Below are 21,802 nucleotides of genomic sequence, written 5' to 3' on the forward strand. Positions count from 1 at the left end.
TGACCTTTTTATATTGTTTAATGGAGAGACTACATGGAATATTTGTACTTTAACAAAATATTTGTCACACTGCACGACCATTTAACATGAACTAGCAAAGGCAAAGGCAAAAAAATGGTAAAAAACATTAAATAAATGTTGACCAGTTACAGGACTTTTGATATACAGTTTCCTCTATGTATTCATGTGCATTTACGTCCTTTGGCGTGTTATAGCTAATCTACCCATATTGTAACTTTAATGTATGCAATATACAACTATGAGTTTAAACATGCTATGGATATATAATCTGTTATGTATATGTGAATTTTATTCAAAAGGTACATAATGATAATCATCTTAACCTGTTTCATACTGATCATCATGTTGCTCTTTTGAGCTCAGTGGTTCACAGTAGTGTCCCACTCTTATGTAACCACTTCCCCTTTTTCCTGTCAGCAGACAATCTTCAGTAGATCAGAAGTGCTTTATAATGCTGCAGGAGTTAGAGGCTGATTTCTGTCTCGCATATTAAATTAGAATTCTTGTTATGGAGGTTTTCCAAACCAGGATTCTTCATCTGTCTCTGTGTGTCATCATTACTCTACTGACCTATGCAGGTATTGCTTTAAAGTTTTAACATTGTTTTTGTCATTGATTGTTTAGTTTTGGGTCCTCTATTTAAGTGGTTGGTTGCAACTCAACTGGTGAGTCAGGAGTCTGTTCCACAGGTGCAATAATACGGCAAAGATTAATACAGTATTATTTGGCCCAGTGTTTGATCTGTAAATCACACTTATACAGTTCATGGTACAATTGATCAATTTCAGCATTTGATTTTACAAATAGATCGGTCTGATTTGACCAGGCAAATCTGGTACTGTGTTGCAAGTTGAGGTGCTACTTGATGTCCAGTGTAAAATCTGGGTCCCAAAGCAAAGCCATTTGTGAACCACTGCTCTATTTGTCTGCAATGTCCTTGTTTCTGCTTGCAGTGTCTGTGGACATGAGCTGCATGTGTGTCTCATTAACTTGTACATGTTCATTGGTACTGCATGATGATATTGTAATAATATTCTAAATTTTAACACCCAATACATACTTAAAAAAAAAAAAAATAGTGACTGTGATCTTCTGTGTCTTTTCATCAGATAATTCCAGATCCAGTTCAGAGCAAAAGATAAAGCAGCACATCAACAAAACTGTCTTTGTGGGGGAAACAGTTACACTTCACTGCAACAGAACTCCGGCTGATGAAGACATTACATGGAAAATGAACAACTCCATTATATTTATTCAAAGCCCATACTTAAACAGAACTACGACAAACTTCACCTCAGAAAGGATGTATATTGATCCAGAGGTTTCAAGGGAATTGAAAATATCTCAAATACAAATGTCTGACGCAGGCAACTATTCCTGTTATCCAGCAGCAATAAGATGGATATTAACAATAACAATAACAATAACAGGTTATTCCTTGTTTCCTTTTTTATCAGATTTTCTATAGGTCTGTAAAATAAACTGTTTTATTTTATAGTGGAACTAAGATGAGTGCTGGTTGTCTGATATCAGATTTGTATGACTCTTAGACCAGAACAGACAAGACAATCAATTCCCCCGCATCATGATCATCACTGCATGTACTGGAGTCATTATCATGTGTCTAACAATAATCCTCAGCATCTGGATTCACAGGTGAGATGTACAGATGACTCGGGTGTCTAGAGCACATTAATTGATTCCTGGTTATGTGGTAGTAAAGAAGTGACAGTAACTTTTCTCTTTTCATATAGTATGTGCTAGTAAATAAGTGATCACATTTACATGAGTGTGAATATTTCATCCCAGGTTTTATTCCATTATATCTGCAAGGCAGATGCATCTCTTTAGTACTTATTTTGGAATAATTAAGCATTTGCCAAATGTAAAAGCAGAGAACGAAACATGATTTGTCATATTTACAGGACATGGAAAAACAAAACCTCAGGTCACAGAGAAACAGGGCTGGATTTTGTGAGTTTTTTTCATTCATTGCATAAATATCTTGCATAGTTGTAAATTATTATTTTCGTTCAAACAATATTTCCTTAAAACAATGAGTGACGTTTACATTTTTCACTTCATATTAGTCACAGGCACCAACCAGAGGAAGGATACAGGCTCAAAACAGCCAGTACTTTGAAAGATACAACTCAGTGTATGGACAAGTAACTGAATATGATCACTTGTAAGAACTTTCTGGAACTAAATATGACATTTTGCTTTGCTGAACTTACCAATGGAGGCACCACTTTATGCTATCCTCTCGGATCTGTCATATTTAGAAAGAACTATGCAATACAAATCACTACACAAATGAATGTGCTTCTGAAATGGATTTAAAATAATGGGATCAGCTCAATGTTATATTGAATAATAGGAATATTCTCAGTATAACAAACATGGTATCTGTGTCATTTTTTCAGCTGCTCATTTAATCTTTACACAATTAAGATAATAAGAGAGAGCCAGATAAATACAACCATTCAATTCTGCCATTAATTCCAGTGAACACAAATCATAATAATACTCCATACAGTGGGATTTAGGGAATTGTGGGCTTCCAACTTTGTGGGAACAGTTTAGGGAGAGCCCTTTTCTATTCCAGCATTACAATCCTCCCTCGCACAATCGAGGTCCATTAAGAAATGTTTAACAGGAGTGGAAGAAATGGACTGGCCTGAACCACAATTTCGACTTTGGGGTGATCTGGAACGCCAACTGTGAGCCTCATCGCCCAATATCAGTGCTTGACCTCACTGATCTTGTGTGTCTGAATGGGAGCACATCCCTGCAACATACAGAATAGTGGAAAGCTGTTATTGAAGCAAAGGGAGAATTGATGCCTATAGTTTTTGAAATTACATGTTTAAACACAAGCAAATATGGTGTCCACATACATTTGGTCACATGGTGTAGGTGAAACGTTACCTTAAATTGAGTATTTTTACATGTTTTAAATGTGAGGACTGGCATGATCTTGCAAACTAATCTCAGGTTACATCACAGTTCAGCTTTAAAAAAAATAAAACATTTGATTTCAAATGGGAAATAAAGTTCTCTATGATCTCTAAATTATTTCACAAAAAATGTAATCTTCATTCTGAGTATAAAACTGAATTAAAATGTTGCAACTTCTAACTGTTTATAGAAAAACGCAGTTTTATTTTTTAATGACATTTTTGAGCCCATAGACCAGGGGAGGCCGCAAGAGAGCGCTATAGTATCTAATATTATTTCGTATCCTTTATTTCAGTGTTGCCAAGACAATCAGGCTCTAGACTTACCACGCCTACTATTGGACATGGGGTTTTAGGAAGGAAGATCATCATATTTGGGTTCTTAGCATTATAAATTAAAAAATAATTTTTTTATTATTATTAATGGTGTTGGAAATAATATTAGAAGTAGAGATGTTTTATGAAACATTCACAAGATGAAAGAGGCTATACTGCGCATGAGCGTCATAATCATCCGCTCAGCACACTGAATTTATTGTAGCATCAGCATCTGTCGCGGTTTATTTATAGTAAACAATGGATTTTATGAAAGAATCGAATAAGAAAACTCACCATTTAATGTTGTGAGACGAAACATTACAACTCACAGTGATTAATGTTGTGAGACGAAACATTACAACTACACAGTAGTGCTTGCTATGGTTGGAGTTTCCTAAACAAACAATATGCTTGGTTCCCTTTTTTGGAAAAAAGCTCTCGGGCCGTCGCTGCTTGATCTGTTTTTCATTTTCTTCAACTGCATCAGCATTGCAGGTGAGTAGATGTTTAAGTGTGCGATCTTCAAAAGATTTGCATCAGTACAATTATCCTATGTGTTAAAAGACTGCAATAAAAATGGCTAGGCGTTAGAGATGTTAACAAAGTCTCAAATGTAGAGACCGTCTCGAAAGACGCATGTGACATTGGTGTATACATTTCTAACTTCAATAGCATTTGAAGCAAATTATTTGCATTCATACAACCAATGCACACTCTGGAGTTGGTTGTATGACTGTAAGTTTGCTTAAACTGCTATTGAAGTTAGAAATGTATACACCAATTTCGCGTGTATCTTTAGAAAATGTATTACTCCTGAAAAAATGAGTTTTGAAACATATATAAAATCATGATTAAAAAAAAAATAGATAAACATATTTGGGGTTCTTAGCATTATAAAGTAAATATATATATTTATTTACTATTATTATTATTAGTGGTGGTGGTGGTGGTAATAATAGTAGAAGTAGTGGTGTTTTATGAAACATTCACAAGATGAAAGAGGCTATACTGTGCATTAGCATCATAATACATCCGCTGAGCACACTGAATACATTGTCTCATCACAATTTGTCTCGGTTTATTTATAGTAAACAATGGATTATATGAAAGAATCGAATCACCATGCGGAGTACTGTTGAGAGACGAAACATTCCAACTACACAGTAGTGCTTGCTATGGTTGGAGTTTCCTAAACAAAAAATATGCTTGGTTCCCTTTTTTTTTTTGTTGGAAAAAAGCTCTCAGGCCGACGCTGCTTGATCTGTTTTTCATTTTCTTCAACTGCATAAGCAAAAAAAATAAAACATTTGTGACTGATCTTCTGTGTCTTTTCATCAGATAATTCCAGATCCAGTCCAGTGCAAAAGATAAAGCAGCACATGAACAAAACTGTCTTTGTGGGGGAAACAGTTACACTTCACTGCAACAGAACTCCGGCTGATGAAGACATTATATGGAAAATGAACAACTCTCTTATATTTATTCAAAGCTCATACTTAAACAGAACTATGACAAACTTCACCTCAGAAAGGATGTATATTGATCCAGAGGTTTCAAGGGAATTGAAAATATCTCAAATACAAATGTCTGACGCAGGCAACTATTCCTGTTATCCAGCAGCAATAAGATGGATATTAACGATAACAGGTTATTCCTTGTTTCCTTTTTTATCAGATTTTCTATAGGTCTGTAAAATAAACTGTTTTATTTTATAGTGGAACTACAGTAGTAAGATGAGTGCTGGTTGTCTGATATCAGATTTGTATGACTCTTAGACCAGAACAGACAAGACAATCAATTCCTACGTAACATGATCATCACTGCATGTACTGGAGTCATTATCATGTGTCTAACAATAATCCTCAGCATCTGGATTCACAGGTGAGATGTACAGATGACTTGAGTGTCAAGAGCACATTTATGTGGAGAGATGCGGTCCTCAAGACAAGAGGACACTCGTTGCGTTCAGTTACTAGTTGTGAGTACAGCGGTTTAATACCTCGTGTTGTGTATCTTAAACATTTGTTAAGTTGATAAATGAATAGAAACTAATTTCCATCCATCCATCCATCTGCAACCGCTTATCTGAAGTCGGGTCGCGGGGGCAGCTGCTCCAGCAGGGGGCCCCAAACTTCCCTATCCCGAGCCACATTAACCAGCTCTGACTGGGGGACCCCGAGGCGTTCCCAGGCCAGTGTGGAGATGTAATGTCTCCACCTAATCCTGGGTCTTCCCCGAGGCCTCCTCCCAGCTGGACGTGCCTGATACACCTCCCTAGGGAGGCGCCCAGGGGGCATCCTTACCAGATGCCCAAACCATCTCAACTGACTCCTTTCGACGCAAAGGAGCAGCGGCTCTACTCCGAGCTCCTCGCCCTTCTGAGGAAGCCCATTTCGGCCGCTTGTACTCGTGACATAGTTCTTTCGGTCATGACAAAAAAAATTTTAATTTACTCAAACAAAATTCAGAACAAAATGAATAACATTTAAATATATTTAGGTTTTATTCATTTCATTTTGCTAAAGATTACTCATTTACATTTCATGGAATTCTGTTTTGAAACTGAAATGCGTAAATCTGCAATATAGGCAAGTTTTTGGAGTGTGCTCTCAAGAGGATCATTTGATTAGACATTTATTAGACAAAATTTTTTTTTTTTAATATTTTTGGCATATTTTAAAGTGCTTGCATTAACAGGCAAGGGATAAAGAAGCATCTTCTGGCTGCGGCCTCTAGTTCACAACAGTTATCAGGAAGTGAACATACTTTATATCATGCACTCTGCTTTAGGAGGTGTTTAGGTTTGTGTGGTTTGCAAGCCCAGAGACTCTTTAGCAGAAACGGGTCACTTCTAACGGTCAACAGATGTAGAAAGGAAGTCCTGCCTTCAGGTAAAAGAGCCAATCACCTTTTAGATACAGACATTGCCTGACAATCAACTAGAGAATGCACATGTGCATCAGCTATACAAGGTGGGAAAATTCAGTTTTTAGCGTAATTTGAGGTAAAGAAGCACAATTTATCCGTGTTGTCTGATTTTACTGCTAATTTAAAACATATTTATTGATCATAATCTTGACCAACCATTTTTGAGATTTCATTTTTTTCACATTCAAGTAGATAGGAGCTGCACTGACATGCCCTTTGGCAAGCCTCAATCCAGTTTATTACAATGGAATGTTATATTTCTGTTAATTTTATTTACTGTTGACTTTTTTATGAACATTTACATAATGCTTAATTTTAAAAGATTAATTATTTGGAAAGTGAGACAATGAGCATACAAGAAATTGTAACTGTTAATTATTATTTTAATTATTTTATTATTTTTTCATTTTAATAGATTTGTTTATTTTGAACGTGATGTATCATTTGAGCTCATGCAAGTGCATATCTATCAAAGACAAGACTCGCACTGCCTGGCAAATCTGTGCCCCCATTCGAAATGTAGAAAATTAGTTTTTATAGTTATTAAAATCTTGAAAATACATTGCATGAGTGCAGACTTGTAATCTGGCCCTTTGATAGAAAAGAGAAAATAATGCAGGCCCTCATCACATCAAAGTTGCTCATCCCTGGTGTAAATGACCTGAAAATTCAAGGAAACTTTGTTTAGTGTGATGCTAACTTTACATATAAGTCAGAGAGACCCTTGCTGTCTAAATGGGTGGCTCTTGGCCAGAATAAACTGCTATGTAGACCAGATTTTGCTACGAAATTTCACAAATTTTATCGTATAAGGTGTTAAAAAATATGCAGTCTATCATTTAACTCTAATATCTACTATTGTTAATTATTTGTTAAAAAGTGTGTATGTGTTCTTTTACTGAATAAATCATGTTATACTATATATTAATGGTCAGCTGCTTTGCATTGGTGGGTGATCAGGGTGGCCTGATATAGGCCGATAAAATGCAAAAATGACATTCATAAAATTGAAAAATATATATATATATATATATATTTTTTTTTTCCTAAATAAATCACAACATTTTGTGGAAATAGAAAATATTTTCCAAAATATGATTTTTGTGCTTAGATGGCTGATTGCAGCTTCTGGTTTTTGTTTAGAAAATTGCTGGATTTGTGCAAGATTTGTGAGGTTTGTGAAATACATTTTTAAAAGTTAATCAATTGTTTTGGTCTGCATATTTGCAGATGGTATATTATAGAAGGTTTATTGTTGCTGTACTTTACTTTTTATTAAGCATTAAACAAAATGTTCAGTTAACGCCAGGAGGAGGAAGTCCACCACCAGTAACCTTCTCTGGTTCAGTTCACAGTGCATTGCCAGCATCATTTGTGAAACTGTTGTTATTTAACAGCATTAGGATTGACCATACATTATGAACTGAATGCAATTTATCGATGCTTATACAAAATGATGAAACTTACATGATAGAGCTCGTATCAAAGTAAAACAATGTTCAACCAGTCATGTTAATTTTTTCAAGAAATCTCGAGCACTTTTGCTGGAGAAATGACAAAGCAGAGTTGGGGAAAATATTTGACTTTGAAAAAATTTATTTAAGCAGTAAAGAAACATTTGTAAATAAGTATAGGCAATGGTTTAAAAGAAAAACATAGCTTTTTTTGCTATGGGGATTGTCCCTTTAATAAGTGCACTGTAAGTTGCTTTAGATAAACGCATCTGCCCAATGCATAAATGTAAAATTTATAATTACAGTTTGTCTGAAAGAACAGAAAACATTCAGATGTCTTGTGCACTATTTACACGTGGACGGGAGCAGGTCATTTGTTCCAACAAATTTTTTTAAAATACAAATACTTTTGTGAACCGAGAATTTATGAAGGACATGAATTAAACAACTTGTGTCATATGGCTTACTTTTATGCTGCCTGTATGTGCTTTTTGGAGCTTTAAGGCTGTGGATGGTATTTGGGTGAGTAAATGATGAGATAATTTTTATTTGTTGGGTGAACTATTCCTTTCACATTTTTTTACTACACAGAAGCATTCGTCGTTTAACAGGTGACAGAATGTGTTGTGCTGCCGTTGGCATTAGTGCAGTTAAACACTTGTATCTCGAACAACGTACTGTACACCACCTCACGTGGTAATGGCTTTTGGTCAGTTGGCTTCATGTCTACTTTTAGTATCAAGAAAAGCCAAATGGAAAGAACAATACAAAGGTCACTGGTTTAATTATTTTGCTTATTAATCCTCAAGACACTTTTAGACCTACATCCCTCATTTGGCTTATAACAAAGTTTGTTCTACAGTTCTTTTCAGTCTTACAAAAAAAAAAAAAAAAAATGTTGTTTAAAACTAAATGCTCATTTTATTCTTAGATCCTTTTCTCATTTTCACCCACACTGAAGTAGTAGTCAAAATATTTTAATAATTATAGTAAGCAGCATTCATGTTAAATCTTTAAGCATATACAAAAATGCTCTTGTGGAAGAAGCATAAAATGGACCGTTGAGAGTTTGCTTTATCATTGGTCCAAAATAATCCTCTGCGTCTCAGTGGTCCTTGAAGACAGGAAATGTGTGGGTTATGAGGCTTGTCTCACAACTCATCAAACAGGTTGTTTTAATATGCTGCGTTGACTACTGAGTATAGTGTCTAAATGTAAGCTAAAATATGTAAAGTCACTACATTATGCACATAAATTCAGGGGCATTTTCATCAAATGCTCGACAGAAATGCACTTTCAAGACATAAACACTTGCTCAGAGTTTGAGGTGCTACTTTGTGCCTAAATTCATACAAGATCACAGATACAAAACCATTTTGTACAAGCATGGGAACTTGCTTGATCTCTATATAGCAATATATCATTAAAATAATGTATATTTACATGAAATACATTTGGGAAGTTGAGATATTTCTGTGGTGTGAAATGCTATACTCCATAAATAATTACAAGTCTTTATGACCTTTTTATATTGTTTAATGGAGAGACTACATGGAATATTTGTACTTTAACAAAATATTTGTCACACTGCACGACCATTTAACATGAACTAGCAAAGGCAAAGGCAAAAAATGGTAAAAAACATTAAATAAATGTTGACCAGTTACAGGACTTTTGATATACAGTTTCCTCTATGTATTCATGTGCATTTACGTCCTTTGGCGTGTTATAGCTAATCTACCCATATTGTAACTTTAATGTATGCAATATACAACTATGAGTTTAAACATGCTATGGATATATAATCTGTTATGTATATGTGAATTTTATTCAAAAGGTACATAATGATAATCATCTTAACCTGTTTCACCTGTTTTGAGCTCAGTGGTTCACAGTAGTGTCCCACTCATATGTAACCACTTCCCCTTTTTCCTGTCAGCAGACAATCTTCAGTAGATCAGAAGTGCTTTATAATGCTGCAGGAGTTAGAGGCTGATTTCTGTCTCGCATATTAAATTAGAATTCTTGTTATGGAGGTTTTCCAAACCAGGATTCTTCATCTGTCTCTGTGTGTCATCATTACTCTACTGACCTATGCAGGTATTGCTTTAAAGTTTTAACATTGTTTTTGTCATTGATTGTTTAGTTTTGGGTCCTCTATTTAAGTGGTTGGTTGCAACTCAACTGGTGAGTCAGGAGTCTGTTCCACAGGTGCAATAATACGGCAAAGATTAATACAGTATTATTTGGCCCAGTGTTTGATCTGTAAATCACACTTATACAGTTCATGGTACAATTGATCAATTTCTGCATTTGATTTTACAAATAGATCGGTCTGATTTGACCAGGCAAATCTGGTACTGTGTTGCAAGTTGAGGTGCTACTTGATGTCCAGTGTAAAATCTGGGTCCCAAAGCAAAGCCATTTGTGAACCACTGCTCTGTTTGTCTGCAATGTCCTTGTTTCTGCTTGCAGTGTCTGTGGACATGAGCTGCATGTGTGTCTCATTAACTTGTACATCTTCATTGTTACTGCATGATGATATTGTAATAATATTCTAAATTTTAACACCCAATACATACTTAAAAAAAAAAAATAGTGACTGTGATCTTCTGTGTCTTTTCATCAGATAATTCCAGATCCAGTCATTTGCAAAAGATAAAGCAGCACATCAACAAAACTGTCTTTGTGGGGGAAACAGTTACACTTCACTGCAACAGAACTCCGGCTGATGAAGACATTATATGGAAAATGAACAACTCCATTATATTTGTTCAAAGCTCATACTTAAACAGAACTACAACAAACTTCACCTCAGAAAGGATGTATATTGATCCAGAGGTTTCAAGGGAATTGAAAATATCTCAAATACAAATGTCTGACGCAGGCAACTATTCCTGTTATCCAGCAGCAATAAGATGGATATTAACAATAACAATAACAGGTTATTCCTTGTTTCCTTTTTTATCAGATTTTCTATAGGTCTGTAAAATAAACTGTTTTATTTTATAGTGGAACTAAGATGAGTGCTGGTTGTCTGATATCAGATTTGTATGACTCTTAGACCAGAACAGACAAGACAATCAATTCCTACGCATCATGATCATCACTGCATGTACTGGAGTCATTATCATGTGTCTAACAATAATCCTCAGCATCTGGATTCACAGGTGAGATGTACAGATGACTTGGGTGTCTAGAGCACATTAATTGATTCCTGGTTATGTGGTAGTAAAGAAGTGACAGTAACTTTTCTCTTTTCATATAGTATGTGCTAGTAAATAAGTGATCACATTTACATGAGTGTGAATATTTCATCCCAGGTTTTATTCCATTATATCTGCAAGGCAGATGCATCTCTTTAGTACTTATTTTGGAATAATTAAGCATTTGCCAAATGTAAAAGCAGAGAACGAAACATGATTTGTCATATTTACAGGACATGGAAAAACAAAAACTCGGGTCACAGAGAAACGGCTGGATTTTGTGAGTTTTTTTCATTCATTGCATAAATATCTTGCATAGTTGTAAATTATTATTTTCGTTCAAACAATATTTCCTTAAAACAATGAGTGACGTTTACATTTTTCACTTCATATTAGTCACAGGCACCAACCAGAGGAAGGATACAGGCTCAAAACAGCCTGTACTTTGAAAGATACAACTCAGTGTATGGACAAGTAACTGAAGATGATCACTTCTAAAAACTTTCTGGAACTAAATATGTGACATTTTGCTTTGCTGAACTTACCAATGGACTTAACACAATTTCGACTTTGGGGTGATCTGGAACGACAACTGTGAGCCTCATCGCCCAATATCAGTGCTTGACCTCACTGATCTTGTGTGTCTGAATGGGAGCACATCCCTGCAACATACAGAATAGTGGAAAGCTGTTGTTGAAGCAAAGGGAGAATTGATGCCTATAGTTTTTTAAATTACATGTTTAAACACAAGCAAATATGGTGTCCACATACATTTGGTCACATAGTGTAGGTGAAACGTTACCTTAAATTGAGTATTTTTACATGTTTTAAATGTGAGGACTGGCATGATCTTGCAAACTAATCTCAGGTTACATCACAGCTTTAAAAAAATAAAACATTTTATTTCAAATGGGAAATTAAGTTCTCTATGATCTCTAAATTAATTTTACAAAAAATGTAATCTTCATTCTGAGTATAAAACTGATTTAAAATGGAGCAATTTCTAACTGTTTATAGAAAAACAGTTGTATTGTTTAATGACATTTTTGAGCCCATAGACCAGGGGAGGCCGCAAGAGAGCGCTATAGTATCTAATATTATTTTGTATCATTTATTTCAGTGTTGCCAAGACAATCAGGCTCTAGACTTACCACGCCTACTATTGGACATGGGGTTTTAGGAATGACGATCATCATATTTGGGTTCTTAGCATTATAAAGTAAAAAAAAATTGTTTTATTATTATTAATGGTGTTGGAAATAATATTAGAAGTAGAGATGTTTTATGAAACATTCACAAGATGAAAGAGGCTATACTGCGCATGAGCGTCATAATCATCCGCTCAGCACACTGAATTTATTGTAGCATCAGCATCTGTCGCGGTTTATTTATAGTAAACAATGGATTTTATGAAAGAATCGAATAAGAAAACTCACCATTTAATGTTGTGAGACGAAACATTACAACTACACAGTGATTAATGTTGTGAGACGAAACATTACAACTACACAGTAGTGCTTGCTATGGTTGGAGTTTCCGAAACAAACAATATGCTTGGTTCCCTTTTTTGGAAAAAAGCTCTCGGGCCGTCGCTGCTTGATCTGTTTTTCATTTTCTTCAACTGCATCAGCATTGCAGGTGAGTAGATGTGTAAGTGTGCGATCTTCAAAAGATTTGCATCAGTACAATTATCCTATGTGTTAAAAGACTGCAATAAAAATGGCTAGGCGTTAGAGATGTTAACAAAGTCTCAAATGTAGAGACCGTCTCGAAAGACGCATGTGACATTGGTGTATACATTTCTAACTTCAATAGCATTTGAAGCAAATTATTTGCGTTCATACAACCAATGCACACTCTGGAGTTGGTTGTATGCTTAAACTGCTATTGAAGTTAGAAATGTATACACCAATTTCGTGTGTATCTTTATATATACAGTGGGTACGTAAAGTATTCAGACCCCCTTAAATTTTTCACTCTTTGTTATATTGCAGCCATTTGCTAAAATCATTTAAGTTAATTTTTTCCTCGTTATTGTACACACAGCACCCCATATTGACAGAAAAACACAGAATTGTTGACATTTTTGCACATTTATTAAAAAAGAAAAACTGAAATATCACATGGTCCTAAGTATTCAGACCCTTTGTTTAGTATTTAGTAGAAGCACCCTTTTGATCTAATACAGCCATGAGTCTTTTTGGGAAAGATGCAACAAGTTTTTCACATCTGGATTTGGGTATCCTCTGCCATTCCTCCTTGCAGATCCTCTCCAGTTCTGTCAGGTTGGATGGTAAACGTTGGTGGACAGCCATTTTCAGGTCTCTCCAGAGATGCTCAATTGGGTTTAAGTCAGGGCTCTGGCTGGGCCATTCAAGAACAGTCACGGAGTTGTTGTGAAGCCACTCCTTCGTTATTTTAGCGGTGTGCTTAGGGTCATTGTCTTGTTGGAAGGTGAACCTTCAGCCCAGTCTGAGGTCCAGAACACTCTGGAGAAGGTTTTCGTCCAGGATATCCCTGTACTTGGCCGCATTCATCTTTCCCTCGATTGCAACCAGTCGTCCTGTCCCTCCAGCTGAAAAACACCCCCACAGCATGATGCTGCCACCACCATGCTTCACTGTTGAGACTATTGGACAGGTGATGAGCAGTGCCTGGTTTTCTCCACACATACCGCTTAGAATTAAGGCCAAAAAGTTCTATCTTGGTCTCATCAGACCAGAGAATCTTATTTATCACCATCTTGGAGTCCATGCAGGCTTTCATGTGTCTTGCACTGAGGAGAGGCTTCCGTCGGGCCACTCGGCCATAAAGCCCAGACTGGTGGATGGCTGCAGTGATGGTTGACTTACTACAAATTTCTCCCATCTCCCGACTGCATTTCTGGAGCTCAGCCACAGTGATCTTTGGGTTCTTCTTTACCTCTCTCACCAAGGCTCTTCTCCCCCGATAGCTTAGTTTGGCCGGACGGCCAGCTCTAGGAAGGGTTCTGGTCGTCCCAAACGTCTTCCATTTAAGGATTATGGAGGCCACTGTGCTCTTATGTACCTTAAGGGCAGCAGAAATTTTTTTGTAACCTTGGCCAGATCTGTGCCTTGCCACAATTCTGTCTCTGAGCTCTTCAGGCAGTTCCTTTGACCTCATGATTCTCATTTGCTCTGACATGCACTGTGAGCTGTAAGGTCTTATATAGACAGGTGTGTGGCTTTCCTAATCAAGTCCAGTCAGTATAATCAAACACAGCTGGACTCAATTGAAGGTGTAGAATCATCTCAAGGATGATCAGAAGAAATGGACAGCACCTGAGTTAAATATATGAGTGTCACAGCAAAGGGTCTGAATACTTAGGACCATGTGATATTTCAGTTTTTCTTTTTTAATAAATGTGCAAAAATGTCAACAATTCTGTGTTTTTCTGTCAATATGGGGTGCTGTGTGTACAATAATGAGGAAAAAACATGAACTTAGATGATTTTAGCAAATGGCTGCAATATAACAAAGAGTGAAAAATGTAAGGGGGTCTGAATACTTTCCGTACCCACTGTATAAATATATATATACATATACATATTATCCTCCCTGCCCAGTAGGTTGCAATATGCATGAAATCACCAGAAACAAAGAAGAAGAAAGTGGAGATTTATAGTAGAAAATTATTTCAATATTGATCTGTTTCTCACCCACACCTGATATATCGCTTCTGAAGGCATGGATTAAACCACTGGAGTCGTATGTATTACATTTATACTGCCAAGCTTTTTGGAGCTTAAAAGTTCTGATCACTATTTACTTGCATTGTATGGACCTACAGAGCTGAAATATTCTTCTAAACACACTTGTGTTCAGCAGAAGAAAGAAAGTGATACGCATCTGGGATGGCATGAGGGTGAATAAAGGATGAGAGAATTTAAATTTTTGGGTGAATAGATTTGTAATGAAAATCAATAAATATAGTAGTACAAAAGATTTTCACAATTCAGCATTATTTTAGCCTGATTTCAGCTAAAGAAGACAAACTTATGTTTATGTAAACTTGTCACTGAAGCATGAATTTTGCAGGCAGTTTTGTAGATTGTATTTTACTATTGATTTCAGAGCTGTACTTGCATGTCTGTTAACTAGACTGAAAATAGCCGCTTTGGGACTGACTTGTCTTAAAGAGACTTGTTCAATATTTGGTGGCGGGGCTGTTAACAGGGAGTGTATTCACAGATATGGCCTGACTCCCTCTAACTGCCCAGTTTGAAAGACACTGTTTCATGCTACTTGCCCATCTGAACATCTACATGTAAAATAAATAAATGAATGTATTGTTTTTCAGGTGTAAAGGTTATTGGTCACGATACAGCAGTCATTTATGGAGAAAGCGCCTTTTTGTTATCTCAGCTGACTGAGTCTAAAGACGATCTTGCTCGTATCATATGGCAAAAAAAGACAAGAGAAGACCCTAAAGAGAAGACCTTCTTTAATATTCGGTCCGATGGCAAAACAGAACATGTAAATGGTTTAGGGCACAGGGTAAAATTCATTGGGAACACTGCAGAGAAAAATGGATCAATTCAGCTACAGGAAATGAGGCTCCTGGATGAAGGGATCTACACATGCATCTTCGTGCTTTATCCTAGTGGGACATTTGAGACAAACATCAATGTTACAGTTCTTGGTATGATTGTTCATGTTATTCTCTGATTTACAGCAATGAAAAATGAATTTCATAATGCCTATAGAAGCATGTCTTTCTATTTTGATTACTGGCCAATACTGTATTTCACAATTGTTTAAAATGTTTCAGAATCAGAAATCTGTTGTCATGCTTTTTAAGCAGGCTAAAGGAACACGTCACCTAAAAATAAACTTTCTGTCAAAATGTACTCATTCTTATGCTTTTCCAAAATAGTGACTTACTTTCTTCAGTGTAACACAAATTTTTTTTATTGGAGCTGTCAAGCTCCAAAATTACAGATAAATAATTAACAAATAAATGTGTGAGGAACAGACTGAAAAAAAAAACATATTCACTGGTAATTTTCCCTTCCGCCGAAGTTGCATGGATTACAAAAATGATGCAATTATGCTATTTGACGCCATTGTGTGTCTTGTGACCACATATAATTAATATATCATTAATATATCATTAATATAATGGTAAATTGGAATTGAATTTTCATTTTTAAGGAAACTATTCCTTGAACAGGGTTTCCCAACTACAAAAAAAAACTGTGCTAAACAAAACTTTTGAAAGTGAAATGACAGTGCTGTTTATATGTCCCAGAACAGGTTGGCAACAAGAAATTTGGTCAAATGTCTCCGTTCACTTTTTTCTTCTTCTTTGTTCCCCATTTCAAACACAGTTCCTCCTGTAGTTAACATACTAAAGGAGTCACCTGTTGCTGGTAGGTTAGAGGTTACATTGTCATCATGCTTCGCCTCTAATGCACGACCTGCAGCAGAAGTATTCTGGAGATTAGGAGCTCTGAATATCTCAGGCATGAGGACTGAAACCAATCATACAGTTCACCCAAATGGAACAGTTACTGTTGTGTCCATCCTACTTGGTGTACCAGTCAAACATCTGAATGAGATGAAGGTCCAATGTGTTGTAAAACACAACAGCATGACAGAGGAAATTGACTCCACAATAAGCATCCATTGTAAGTAATGTATGTGTGAAAATGTGATCTGTCCACTAACAACCTGCATGCAAAGGACTGCATTGTGTACCATTCTTAAAAAATATATAAAAATATGTGTGGTGCAACAAAACAACTTTTTTTTAATGCTATTGCAGATATAGTTTTACTATAAAGCAGCAATTGATATTTATAGTCAAATCTATCTTCAAATGAAAGAATTTCTGCCCAGCAGCCGGTTGCCCCCAAAAAAAAACATTAAAGGAATATTCCGGGTTCAATACTAGTTAATCTCAGTCGACAGCATTTGTGGCATAATGTTGATTACCACAAAAATGTATTTCGGCTCGTTCCTCCTAAGACCAAATGAGGCAAATTTCGAGGTTACAGTGACGCACTTACAATAGAAGTGAATGTGGCCTTCACACAGAAATGTGAAGCTTATAATTGTATAAAAGCAATTATTTTAATTATTCTGTTGAAAATTATGTAATTAAATTAATTGAGCTGTAAAGTGGTTTAAATAGTTTTTGTTGGGATTACAGGGTTTACACCAATGAGTAGCAGCTGTTGATAGTGGGCGGGGCTTCAGTCAGGTCAGAGTCTGTAGGATTTTCTAAAACAACGTTACTTCGTCTTGACAACAAAATTGTTATATTGGATATAATTTTACACAGAATGGGTTAGTAAGTGATTTTATCACACTAAAATTATGTTCACACACATATTGTTTATGTCTTGTGGCTATAATTTTGTAATTTTTAGTATTTTATTGTTTACGGATTGGCCCCATTCACTTCTATTGTAAGTGCCTCACTGTAAATTTCTTGCATTTAAAAAAAAAATAAAGGTGGGATGAGTCAAAATTAATTATTGTGTTAATCAACATAATGCCACAAATGCTGTCGATTGAGTCTTTGTATTGAACCAAGAATACTCCCAAGAAATTTGAGATTTGCAGAAGACCAAATATCCTACATTTGAATACTTTATGCTAAATTATTAAATTTGTATTTTTCTTATTGGTTTTTCCTCTTAGATCCTCCAGAATCCGTGATAATAGTTCCTGATTTCAGTTTAACAGAAGGCAAAGTTTTTCTCTGTAAAGTTGATTGTAACCCAATCCCAACCTACATCTGGACAAGGTAATAGAAACATTTCACAGTTGGAAAACCACTCACAGATTTCTTGTATGTGCAGCTAGAAGCGTAACAGGGCATTACATCCAACAGTTTAAACTCATAATTTAAATGGGCTTATTATTGGAGAGGGCTTTCTTGCTTATTTGAGGCAGTTTTTTTGTGGGGTTTGATATGTTAAATATATGTTTAAGAACTGACATTTAGTGTGAACTCGGAGTAATGGTGTGGGCTGTCACGTGAGTCAACCAGACTTTTAGGGAAATAATTGGATAGATAATACATAATAAAATAATAATAAATAAGAACTTTGAATCTTGAAGTGGCAGTTGTTTTTCTACAAACATGCTGTTTTCTCTGCAAAAATCTGACAAGTTCATCTATCTAATGCAAAAAAAATAGCACTTTAAGGCACATTTTGCATTTGCATATAGATTTTGGCAAAACGAAAATCTGATGATGGCAGTTAAAATGTAAATTTTTTTTTCATTCTGGATGTTTTCCAGCTTTGTATTAAAACATTACATATTGTACTTTCATACTATCTTCTCTCTAATGAAAATGTACAAAATATAGTAAAACACATTAATTGATCACTTACATCTCTCCCTCTAGCAAAGAAAATAAAAGTTCTCCAAATTATGAAGACAGCAAACTTCTAATTCCCAAACTGTCCTCTGACTTCAATGGCTTGTACATTTGTAAAGCTTCAAATAAGTATGGAAGTTCATCAGGTTCTCTGTATTTGCATGTGCATACTGGTGAGTCTATTTTTCTTAATAATTTATGGCTTTATGATTTTTTTTTTAGTTTGAGGCATCCATCATTTGAAAAAGGATTTGCACTCTTGTATGATATTTGTTTTCTGTGCTAAATTCAATATTAAATATTACAATTTGAAACGCTATGTAAACAACCAATCTATACATACGGTACTGTGCAAAAGTCTTAGACAATTAAGATGTTTCACAAAAAAAACATCTTTGTGGCCCCCACAAAGCCCCCCACTGAACATCGAGTCAATCTGGGATTACATGAAGAGACAGAAGCATCCTATCTGCCAATAACAAAGAAAAACTGTGACCAGGTGTACCTAAGAGAATTGGTGCTGCTTTAAAGGCAAAGGTGGTCACACAGAATATTGATTTATTCTTATTCTTTATTGATTTAAATTAGACTTTGTATGACATTAAGTGATATATAAAAACTGTTTAAGTCATTATTTTTTAAGACATCCTCACTATGCAACATTTTGCCTTAAACGTTTGCACAGTACTGTATATGGTCGACTGATATGCGTTTTTCAGTGGCCAATGCTGATGCCATACACAGGGCTTGACTGGGAAGATAAATCAGCCTGGGATTGTTCGCTGTCCTTTACTGCATATCGCGGTGCCATTTTGTGGTCCATTCTGCATAACGCGGTGGCTCATTTTATCTTATCATGGCCCATTTGGCCCCTTTCGTGTCCAACCCACCGGCCCGCTCTGTCCTCCGAAGGCCAGTCTGCCCCTGATCGGCCCCAAAGTGCGTCGGCCCACTGGGAAAATGCCCGGTATGCCAGATTACCAGTCCAGCCCTGGCCATACAGTATGTAGAGAGTAGTGTAGTTGCTTGGCAATATAATGCCGATAACTATACAGTAAGTGTATAACACAATTTAATGATAGCAAAGAGACACACAGAAAGTTACTGACTTTAAAACTTAAGTGTGTCATTTTAAAAAAATACTTTCTCTTTTCTCCTAGTCCACCTTTTATAGTCAACTATAAGTTACACATTTGTTGGTTGTTTCCCTGACAAGTGCAAACATTGGCTCTTTGGTGCTATACAAAAATTGCTTGTCAGCAGTTGTATACATATAACTTAAAGATTTGCACAGTGTGCATGACAGAATAAAGTGGGTGGGAAAAAAACCTTATTTGATAAAACTAGTAAATGTGGGCATACATTAATTCGTAACCAGGTATTCTTGTATTACGTGAATCTCAATCCTCTTTATCAGCATTTTCTGAGGAACATCAACATTGTTGAAGCATGAACTTTTTTCCACTCTTATTTTCATCCCATCTATTCTAGAATCCAGCACTTCTTCTGCCTGTTGGGTTCTGTTTGGTATTACTGTATTCATCTGCTCTGTTCTTGGCATTGTTGTGCTCATATGGAGAAAGGGGCTCTGGTGAGTTTGTCAAAAAAATTTAATAGTTTAACTTGAGAATCTTGAGCTTCTAAGTTTTTGTGATTTTGCTTTGGTCACGCATTAATTAATGTTCATAAATAAAGTGTAATATACAATGTAATCTTGCCCTTCGGTATTGCACTGTGTCCGAACCTGGTACGATGTGACAAGTTTCCAGCCACAAGCAATTTGTCCCACACAGTCAGAAGAAATGTGATATTTAATATACAGTTATAAGGAGCAGGATTTTGGACCAATATGATTTCACAGTGGGTGGAGCTACCGAGCAAACACCGCAGAAATAGAAACCAAGACCAACAAACTGTCCTGTTCCTATCATGAAAGACATTTATTGCATCGTGCCTTGTTAGGACAAGGTGTTACCCTGAAAGTTAAAAACTACTGCTGCCTCTTTAAAGTTCTATTAATTGTAGGGATACAATTCAGGAGAGGTTTCGAGATTTGTTTCCAGACAGGATTCAAGTACCTACAGATTCCCCGAATTCAGGAGACGCACAGGTGCGTTTATTATACCAGAATGTATGGATGTTTACAAATCATTTCTTATCATAATTATTTATATTGTATTTGTTGTCATTGGGCTAAATTGCCCCTATAGAGGGAAGAACTCTAGATCTCAAGAAATACAAGATGAGGACAGGTGATGATCAGGTCAGTGATCTGTTAGGATTTGGTCCTAACAACTGTGGCATTCAGGAAACTATTTTCTGTTTGTTTGTTTGTTGGTTTTGTTTATTTGTTTTTTTACATACAAAGATGCATATCTTTAAATCAGCTGTTGTGGTGTCTTTGCTTGTTTTCCTCTCGTCCTGTTCCTCTGTTGCTCCTCCCACTTTCATCTGGCAGATTCTGCTAATGCCCAGGTGCCCTCCATAAATATCAGTGGTTACTTCACTGCTGTGATTTGTCAGTGTTTGGCTGATATTCATGGACCATTTTGCCCTTGCTGCTAGATGTCGTAAGGAGACCATCTGGAACCAAATGCCTCTTTCATTCACTGCTCTTCCAAAGTAGACGTTTTAACTTCTATGCAAGCATTTCATTTTATTTTGGCAGATATATTACCACTGGCTGATTTTTATTTTTTATTTATTATAATTTATTTTGACATTGTTTTATTATTATTATTATTATTATTATTATTATTATTAATAAAAGTGTTTAATTTAATTTATCTCTGGAACTTGCTAGTTGAGGGCTTGAGACTGTGCATGTTCTTGTGGTGTCATCTGCCAATCTGCATCATTATGACATAATTTTCCTGTTTCCAGTTGTCTCTGCAACTTTCAATTACAGTCAGGTCCATAAATATTGGGACATCGACACAATTCTAATCTTTTTGGCTCTATACACCACCACAATGGATTTGAAATGAAACGAACAAGATGTGCTTTAACTGCAGACTATTTACATCCAAATCAGGATCAGAGGGTATTTACATCCAAATCAGGTGAACGGTGTAGGAATTACAACAGTTTGTATATGTGCCTCCCACTTTTTAAGGGACCAAAAGTAAAAAACTCCGATTGTGTTTGGCTGAAAGAAGAAAGTCATATACACCTAGGATGGCTCGAGGGTGAGTAAATGATGGGATAATTTTCATTTTTGGGTGAACTAACCCAAAGTGGGACAGATTAACAATCATAAATCAAACTTTCACTTTTTAATACTTGGTTGCAAATCCTTTGCAGTCAATTACAGCCTGAAGTCTGGAACGCATAGACATCACCAGACGCTGGGTTTCATCCCTGGTGATCTTTGTCTCATCTGTCCATAGGATGTTGTTCCAGAACTGTGAAGGCTTTTTTAGATGTTGTTTGGCAAACTCTAATCTGGCCTTCCTGTTTTTGAGGCTCACCAATGGTTTACATCTTGTGGTGAACCATCTGTATTCACTCTGGTGAAGTCTTCTCTTGATTGTTGACTTTGACACACATACACCTACC

At 36.0% G+C, this 21,802-nt stretch overlaps 2 protein-coding genes across 3 annotated transcripts; both read left to right on the forward strand.

The window, feature by feature from the left end:
- Window positions 1-448: 448 nt before the first annotated feature.
- Window positions 449-3,045, forward strand: LOC127655413 (uncharacterized). The gene is made up of 5 exons (XM_052143243.1): window positions 449-599; window positions 1,131-1,451; window positions 1,572-1,677; window positions 1,947-1,995; window positions 2,112-3,045. The coding sequence occupies exons 1-5, from the start codon at window positions 530-532 to the stop codon at window positions 2,211-2,213; spliced, it is 648 nt and encodes a 215-aa protein (XP_051999203.1). The 5' UTR covers window positions 449-529; the 3' UTR covers window positions 2,214-3,045.
- A 304-nt stretch (window positions 3,046-3,349) lies between these two features.
- si:ch211-141e20.2 (nectin-3) lies at window positions 3,350-21,108 on the forward strand. Of its 2 annotated transcripts, none has more exons than XM_052143237.1 (9): window positions 3,350-3,794; window positions 15,209-15,550; window positions 16,239-16,538; window positions 17,557-17,662; window positions 18,272-18,417; window positions 19,736-19,835; window positions 20,270-20,354; window positions 20,455-20,507; window positions 20,703-21,108. In XM_052143237.1, the coding sequence occupies exons 1-8, from the start codon at window positions 3,707-3,709 to the stop codon at window positions 20,467-20,469; spliced, it is 1,182 nt and encodes a 393-aa protein (XP_051999197.1). In that variant the 5' UTR covers window positions 3,350-3,706; the 3' UTR covers window positions 20,470-20,507; window positions 20,703-21,108. The 2 variants fall into 2 exon arrangements, with proteins under 2 accessions (XP_051999197.1, XP_051999196.1); XM_052143236.1 differs by lacking the exon at window positions 3,350-3,794 and adding an exon at window positions 12,148-12,525.
- The last annotated feature ends 694 nt before the right edge of the window (window positions 21,109-21,802 follow it).

This window comes from Xyrauchen texanus, chromosome 14, assembly GCF_025860055.1.
Source record: "Xyrauchen texanus isolate HMW12.3.18 chromosome 14, RBS_HiC_50CHRs, whole genome shotgun sequence".
In the NCBI taxonomy this organism is placed as follows: domain Eukaryota; kingdom Metazoa; phylum Chordata; class Actinopteri; order Cypriniformes; family Catostomidae; genus Xyrauchen; species Xyrauchen texanus.

Excerpts from the sequence above, each read along its gene's own strand:
- LOC127655413 (XM_052143243.1), top strand. The coding sequence starts at position 530 with ATGGAGGTTTTCCAAACCAGGATTCTTCATCTGTCTCTGTGTGTCATC. Across the intron at positions 600-1,130 it reads TACTCTACTGACCTATGCAG|ATAATTCCAGATCCAGTTCA; the intron begins GTATTGCTTTAA and ends TCTTTTCATCAG. Across the intron at positions 1,996-2,111 it reads GAGAAACAGGGCTGGATTTT|TCACAGGCACCAACCAGAGG; the intron begins GTGAGTTTTTTT and ends ACTTCATATTAG.
- si:ch211-141e20.2 (XM_052143236.1), top strand. The coding sequence starts at position 12,411 with ATGGTTGGAGTTTCCGAAACAAACAATATGCTTGGTTCCCTTTTTTGG. Across the intron at positions 17,663-18,271 it reads CCAACCTACATCTGGACAAG|CAAAGAAAATAAAAGTTCTC; the intron begins GTAATAGAAACA and ends CTCTCCCTCTAG. Across the intron at positions 18,418-19,735 it reads GTATTTGCATGTGCATACTG|AATCCAGCACTTCTTCTGCC; the intron begins GTGAGTCTATTT and ends CATCTATTCTAG.